The 7967-nt window shown below is 31.8% G+C and overlaps 1 protein-coding gene across 1 annotated transcript; it reads left to right on the forward strand.

Moving 5' to 3' along the window:
- Positions 1 to 729: 729 nt before the first annotated feature.
- Positions 730 to 4097, forward strand: LOC148570462 (uncharacterized). Its single transcript, XM_088507050.1, has 5 exons — positions 730 to 945; positions 2228 to 2392; positions 2667 to 2759; positions 3047 to 3247; positions 3927 to 4097. The coding sequence occupies exons 1-5, from the start codon at positions 730 to 732 to the stop codon at positions 4095 to 4097; spliced, it is 846 nt and encodes a 281-aa protein (XP_088363176.1).
- The last annotated feature ends 3870 nt before the right edge of the window (positions 4098 to 7967 follow it).

Below are 7967 nucleotides of genomic sequence, written 5' to 3' on the forward strand. Positions count from 1 at the left end.
GTGTAAAGGAATAGTCAAATGCCAAGGAAATCTCGGTACACCATTAGTACTGTAGCCGGACCTGTAGCTGCCCCTGATAGTCAAACACACGCTACTCTGGTGAGTTATTTAATGCACAACTTAGATCAAATGTTCATTTGCCTTTTAGGATATACTTTTATTCAATATAATTTGTGGGAATACTGAAAAAAAATTGGTTGATGTACTAACTACTTTGTTTTTAGCACACGGATGGAACACATGATACAGGTGCAAATACTTCTAGTGCACAGCGACATGCTAGAGTGCCTCCACCTCCGCATTCTGGCAATGGTGCTCGACAATCCCGTGTTAACGCTATACCGTTTAGACCACCGCGCAATGAAGCACAGCTGGCTCCGTCAAGTGACATTGGGGACGCTCGAGCTCATGCGACAAGTAAAAAGCATCCGGATTTACATGAAGTTGTAGATGACCATTCAGAAGATGAAGACTATGACCCGGAGGTGGATGAGGTCGAGTCGTTCGATGACCATGTGGACGACTTATTTGCTGCACATGAAGTTGAACGCTAAGGCAATGCCAACGGAAAAAAAAAGGACACCGATTATTGGGTTGTTGATGTCATGGTATTCTTTTGATGCTTGTTTCTTAGAAAGTGTAATTACTCTTCTCCGTGCATTCTAATTCGCTTAGTAAACTAACATTTAAAGTTTGTTCCCTCTGTTAGAAAATGGTGTGACTTATTGTATGGAGCTGATTGTTAAGGAGGCATTAGCACTTCCTCCTGGAAAGAAGATCGTGCTAAACCATAACAGAGAGTTGCAACAAGTTGGTCAGGCAGCGGGACTATTGAGCGAGTTCTTGGGGACATTGGCGTCTGATTTTCAACAGTTACCAATTTGTGAAAAAAGTTGGAAGACAATGAGCAAGGCTTCCAAGGAGCATGCCTTTGACAAGTTTAAGGTAATGTTTAGTTTGTTTTTTTTTATAAAGTAAGGCGTTACCAATACTTAGTGTAAAATGCTTTTTTTTATCTATTAAATAAACACTACAAGGAAAGATTAAGATGCACACACATGATATCGACCATACATATTTTTTATAGAATATCGATAAATTTCTAATGACTTTTTTGTATAGTGTAAATTGCAGTACATTATTATATAACTTAATCCTCAATTAATCCGGTCCTTCGTGTATAGCAATGTAACTAATAGTGGTAGTAATAATAATAAGAATAATAATGAAAAAACTTATAAACCTCATGAGAATGTTAAAGCTGCTCCTTTTGTAAACAATTAGAAAGTGAGTAGCTATAGGTTATAATTTTCGGTTAAATGAAAATGTCAGGGGAAAATAAATATGGAACACATTTGCTCGTAGTTGATTCTGTTACCTTCCTAACTTTGAAATTTTTAATATTTTGTGGTTTTAATTATTTGTTGAGAGATTATTTAATTATTTCCTAGCTATGGGGTTGCTGTTTTTATGTGCTGCTATTCTCTATTAGTAGGTGGATTTCTTTGGTTTTCTATTTTTTTTGTTTTAGTCTGGTAAATTAGAGAAGGATAGTGCATGTTGAGTTTTTTTTGTTCACTTCTTTGAATTTTGTTGCCGAGAATCAATCATGTCTAATGATGTGTCTTTTGATAATATGTAAGTCTGTTTAAGGTGATTAATTATTATATGTTTTCTTTATCTTACTATATTGGTCTGCTCCTTGTCAACCCTCCCGACCAAAAACCCCTTCACATTTCAACTTTGTTATTGTAGTCCATGCTTGTAGAAAGCTATTGTAAAAGAGATTCAGCCTGATTCCTTTAATAGGATTTGAAGGGTTCCTTTGCCAAAACGTTCTAACGGATTGTATTAGTAACTAGAATCATTATTTAACGAAGTGATATATATTTGATCACTACTAAGCTGGTCCAGCAAGGGAGATTCAGTTCATACTTTGAAGGTGATTAGGCATGCTTATATTGGAGGTGATTCTTGCTATTTATATGCTTATATTGGTTGTCAAACTTGTATTTTGAACTTAGCCTTTAGGATAAAGTTTTCATGGTGAAAAGTTCTCAATCATATTTATTTGTGTGTTGAGTTGATCAATCGTGTATATAGGTTCTTCTGTGATGTAGAATGGATTTGGAGTTAAAGTTAATGGTTACAATGACGGTGTGAAAGCACTGATGTCAATATCGTTATCATCTTTATTGTGTTATCTTATGATCTGAACTACTTGTAGCGAGTCTTCCACTACGAGGATGATGGAAGAGGGATCATAAAGCGGGGAATTGTACAAAGAATAGGAAGTTCCTGGAGGAACGCAAGAAATCATTTGTTCCGTAAGGTTTATGACGAAGAACTGACTTTTGAGAAAAACCTCAAGCGTAAGCCAGCAGGAATAGAGGCAAATCACTAGAAAAAGTTTCTTGAATATCGGTTGAATGAGGACACACAGGTAACAAATATTTAGTTGATATTTCATTGTATTCGATTTTAAATCGTCATGAATTACTACTAAATATGCTGAATTTATTGTGATAGTGAAAAAACTACTACCAAAAAGTTCATCACCTTATCCTTTTTTGTGTTTCCTGAAGTTGTACATGCCTGACTTATAAAACCATTAAATGTGTAGTAATTTATCCCGATAACATTTATGTTTGTCGTTTTATGTGTAGGAAAAGTGTAAAAAAAATTTCATTAATCGTTCAAAGCAACTGTACACACATACCAGAGATTCTAAAACGATGGCAAGAAAGAGACACGAAGAAGTAATTAATTTAAATTCAATTCCAGAATGGTGACGTGTTTATGGTAATATAGTGTTATCTGTTTAATGATTGTCTGTTGATGATTGTTATAGGAGCTACGATAGGAAAGGCCTATTGGTAGAGGAGAGGGATGGACCATGAGTCATAAAAAAAAGAATGGTTTGTATATGAATGAAGATGCGCGTCTGATTGGGGTAAATCATGTTCTTTACTTTTTAAAATTTTCTCTTTGCAATTACTACCGTTGAATTTAAATTAGTGTAAATCCGGATCTCACATATTTGCAGAAAGCAATTGAACATATTGAGAGCCAAGACCCCTCCAGCAAGGAATTTTCACAGAATGATTTCCTTGCACAAGTGCTTGGAAAGGAGCACCCAGGAAGAGTTCGTGGACTTAATTTTGGTCCATGTCCCAGTCAGTGTTTTCGTAACATTACACAGCAGTCTAACTACGGTGTACAGATTGAGGAGTATCAGATGGAGATTGTAAAACTTAAGGCGGAGTAAACAGAACTCAAGGCAGTAGCAGAGAAAAAGGCAAAGAGACAGAGAATGGAGGCAGAGGCAGCAGAGGAGAAGGCAAAAATGCAAACTATGGGAAATTTGTTAAGATACATAATCCAGCAACAAGGAGGTAGTTTGCCACCTGAAATAGCTGCAGATTTGGATTCTTTGAGAAGTACACCAACCTCATCCCATTCAAGATGATGTGCGGGCAGCTAATGATTTGAATTATGAATGTTGGAATCTGAATACTCTTTAATTTTTCACTGTCATAATGACTTTTGAGATATTTATTTGTAGTTTTTCATTTTGGTGACTTTATTTGTAGTTTACAGTCATCGATGCACTGAATTCAAATAACTATTATAATGATTCACTTTTGCATATATTTTTGTAAAGTTTCGTGTGTTGTAGTTTGATTGGCTGTTAATTATTTTAATAAATTAAAGCAACTGAGTGGAAGAACGTATAAAGAATAAAAGAATTGGCATATTTTAGTGTAAATTCGGGTTTTTTTTTTTTAAAAAAAAGTGTAACTCTACATTTGGCAGCGGTTTTAAATCCGCTTCTATATCTTAACAGAATAATTCAACGGCTAGCATTTTGCAGCGGTTAACAACCGCTGACATCTCCAAGCAGCCATATTCTTACGATTTTGTAGCGGAAAGAACCGCTGCAAAATTATACCGCTGCAAAATACCATTTAGCAGCGGTTGTTCCAGCGGTTGTTATTAACCGCTGCAAACGGTTTAGCCGCACGCTATCTTTCAGCGGATATATCAACCGCTGCTATCCTGTGCATAACCGCTGCTATTTGCCGGATATGGTGTAGTGTAATATACAACAAGATAAAGCTATTTACAAGGAGATAACAATGTGATAATATAGTTAGTTGCTGTAGAATAGGAGACTACCGTTAATAGTTTATTGGGGTTAAGGTGTCTAATATTCTTATATATATATGGATAATAGTAATGACAAAGGTAATAGAGCTTTTCATCCCTCAACTATCTTTTTCTCTCTTTTCAGAGCCTCCCTCTCATATGGTACTTGCTCCACTATTTTACCACTCAACTTTGCAGATTTGAAGTTACACTGTTATCACAACTTATGAAAAGGAGTCATTCCATCCAGAGTTAAGATGATAGTATCACTCGCGATTCTTAAAAAGCTAAACATAAAAAAAAGACGTGCAAAACTCAAAATTATTGGAGAAAACGAAACAACATTTATCTTTTGTAGTAAATCTGATGATGATGTGAATCACCTTTTTGTTCATTGTGAGTATTTATAAAAAAAATTATGGACAGATGCTTTATGTATAAAAGGGGTAAGTTTGGTGAGATCGTTGGACATTAGAGAGTTGTTTGAATATAGGTGTAAGTAACGAGAGATGATGATGAATACAAAAAGATAGATTAATATTTATTTTGCAATGTTATAAGTGACTTGGAAGATTAGAAACCTAAAATCTTTTGAAAACAGAAAAAATCTTATGAAAAGATAATTAGGAGAGATTATAGTTCAATAGAAGGAATGGAAAAAATGTAATCATAAGGACCAATGAGAGTGAATTAGCGGCAGGGGGAGCCTCTCATTGGTGTTGCCCCTAAATTTTAATTTTTTTTTTTATAAATTATGTATAAATTTTAGTTTAATTTTTTTTATTTTTAATTTATTTTTTGTATATTTAAAAATTAAATTTTGGTCCTTTTCAAATTTTATGTTTGTTCGGCCCTTAATTATAGGAATAGAGAAGTGGGTGAAAGAAATATCTGTCCTAATTTTTTAAAAGTTAAGTGTTGGCGGTTATGTGCAGAATTTATGCAGATAATAGATTGATAGTTTTGGTGGATGGAATTAAAATTGCTGTGCAATTTATCTTTAAAGAAGTTTTTAGTATAATAGAGGAATAAACATTTAAAACGGACGAGTCGTGGCTACTCTTATGGCCAAAAACAAAAAAAAAAACCTCAAAGACATATATTGGAGATTAAACTTCGAAAGAAACAAATTCATGAACCCCGTGCAAATGGTGAGCAACATAGAAATCAACAAGGCTCAACCAAAGGATTTCATCAAAAGTTGATAATAGTATTATTTGGTGTATAATTAGGAATTGATTTTTCTTGGTGTAATTTGTAACAAGTGTTTGCTGTTGATTAGTTATCATTTAAAACATCGCTTATTTTAAAGGCAATGCCGAAAGAATGACGGTTGTTCTAAGATTGATGTTATTATTGTGGTCGTAGTTTTTTTTATGATGATAGGTATTGTAGATGTTTTGACTTTGTGGTTGTACTCAACAAACTTTTCTCTTCCCTTTTGGTGGAGATCCTTGAAAAACAACAACCTATTTTATAAATTACTTTATTAATTAGTATTAACATTTCAAATTTTTCAATAATAATTAATCTAATTATGTATTAGTTATTTAGTTTATTCTTGTGGCGAATATGATGGTTATGAAATTTTGACAATATTTAAAAACTTCAACTAATGTTAAAGATACGTATATATTTTTTTATTATTTTACAATACTTTTTAATTTGATCATATTTTTTACTTTTTTATTTTCAAAAAATAAAACTATCAAACAATAAAAAATGTATAACTTTAATTTTAATTATATTTGTTAAGTATATTCAACATTTCATAACCATCATAAACTCTATAATTATAGCCATCACATTCACGCACACATATATATTTGTTTGAAAAGTAATGGGTGATAACAAGGATTGAAAATTAAAGGGCCATGACCCATCAGTGTAGGAAAGGAAGGAAAAGAAGGTACAATATTTCTTTGTTTTCTTGCTTAGTTCCAACTAGAGAGAGGAACACAAGTCTCCACTTTTTAGGAAATATCCCTACCTTCGGGAAGCAAACATTGTTTCGACCCCCTTATGTCATTATAATCTATTAATTATTAATTAGACCAACGAAAATGAATATTAAATGATCGGATATGATATTACTGAAAAACTACTAGTAACCTTATTATTCTTATACAGTATTAAAATTACACAATTACTCAATACTATTAGAAAATATAACTACAAATTCATTGGATACATGAAATAAATTTTTTCATATTTTATGGTTGACTACGTTACAAGCGTAGACCCGTGTAGAAGAGACCAAATCCAATGCAATAAGGAACAAATGTACTAGTAATATCATCAGCATCACACCGGCAGTATTAAACAATGATATCTAGTTGTGCTTAGAAACAAGAAATATAATCTTTAAACGAAACATATAGCAGTAGTAAACAAATAATAATAATAAAAATTGTTAGTTGGTTTATTTTTGTTTTGAAATTAAAAATAGAAGAATAGAAGATATGGAAGAACCAAGCTAAAGTGGTCCCTATGAACTTTAATTGAAGAGTATGGAGTCCCTGCGGGAATAAAGGGAGTTTAAATGGAATATGCCAAAGGTATGCTTGGTTTTGTAGTTGGAGTTAAGGATATGCCAAACCCATATGCTTTTTATGATATGTTAGCTACTACATACCATCAAATTAAAAAATTAAACTCCTTCACACATGTCTCTCTTATGCAAATATATTTCCTAATGTCAAAAATGGAAATATATATTTCCTAATTTATTTCCTTCGCCTTTTTGCAAAGATAAGTTATTTCCTTCTAAGTATATATATATATATATATATATATATATATATATATATATATAGGGGCATTTATTTTTATGAAGGACTGTGTGCAATTAGAGAAATTTGAGATTGATCCTTCTTATTATGTTAAGCTAAAATGATTTTTCAATAACACTAATTATGATGCTAATGTGAGATTGATTATTGGGCATAAGTTTAGATTTACTATAGTATGCTTAATGGGTTTGATTTGATTTTCCTACAACCCTAAGTATTTTTCAAGTAGTTAAAACTATATTAAGGAAAAGTTCTTTTGGAACAAGTTATATGGTAGTCAAATTTCAGCTGAATTGGCTCACACATATGTGAAAATTAGAGTCAATGATAGTACAAATAAAATTGATGATTTATTTCATCATTTTCAAATAAAATATATTCTATTAGATTTTTTTTTAAAATATACAAATCATATATAATTTTGATTGACTATTTGATTTAAAGAATATTAATATCCTGTCATCCTAATATAATGTAACTCGTGCAAAACACAACATAGTCTACGTTTACTACTCTAATGAAATTAATTCTGCAAAAATATTTTAAGTGCACTAAAAATTAATCATTAAATTAAATATTATATATATAATATTTTTAAATAATAATTAATTATTAGAATAAATAATTTATTTAAATTATTATTAGTATAATATTTCTTATATGTAACAACTAATTGATAATTGATTTTTTTTAATATGCATTATTAATTGTGCTTTGAGCTGAAAGAATTTGTGGGGGATCAATTTCATTAGATGAACAAATAATCTTGTTTTAAGATGGAAACTCCACTTTTGATAATTTTAAAAGAAAATTATAATTATTTATTATAATTATTATGAGGATGGTAGAATCCAGTTCATGGTTGCTAAGAATATCCATTCAAAGATGCGGATTTTAGTTTTACTAAGTGGCAGTAGGCACAGGACATGTAACTGAAAAGAAGGAAACTGCAAATGCATGTGATTCGACGTTGTCACGTAATTAATGCTCTCTGTTAGACAGGGGGGAGAAAGCGGTGCCACCTGG

This window comes from Arachis ipaensis, chromosome B3 (genome assembly GCF_059453495.1).
Source record: "Arachis ipaensis isolate K30076 ecotype BB chromosome B3, ASM5945349v1, whole genome shotgun sequence".
Classification (NCBI taxonomy): domain Eukaryota; kingdom Viridiplantae; phylum Streptophyta; class Magnoliopsida; order Fabales; family Fabaceae; genus Arachis; species Arachis ipaensis.

What these genes read in the sequence shown, in the direction of transcription:
- LOC148570462 (XM_088507050.1), top strand. Translation starts at nt 730, where the DNA reads ATGGAGCTGATTGTTAAGGAGGCATTAGCACTTCCTCCTGGAAAGAAG. An exon ending in CAAGAAAGAGACACGAAGAA is followed by an intron (nt 2,760 to 3,046) that starts GTAATTAATTTA and finishes ACATATTTGCAG; the next exon opens with AAAGCAATTGAACATATTGA. An exon ending in AGGAGTATCAGATGGAGATT is followed by an intron (nt 3,248 to 3,926) that starts GTAAAACTTAAG and finishes ACGATTTTGTAG; the next exon opens with CGGAAAGAACCGCTGCAAAA.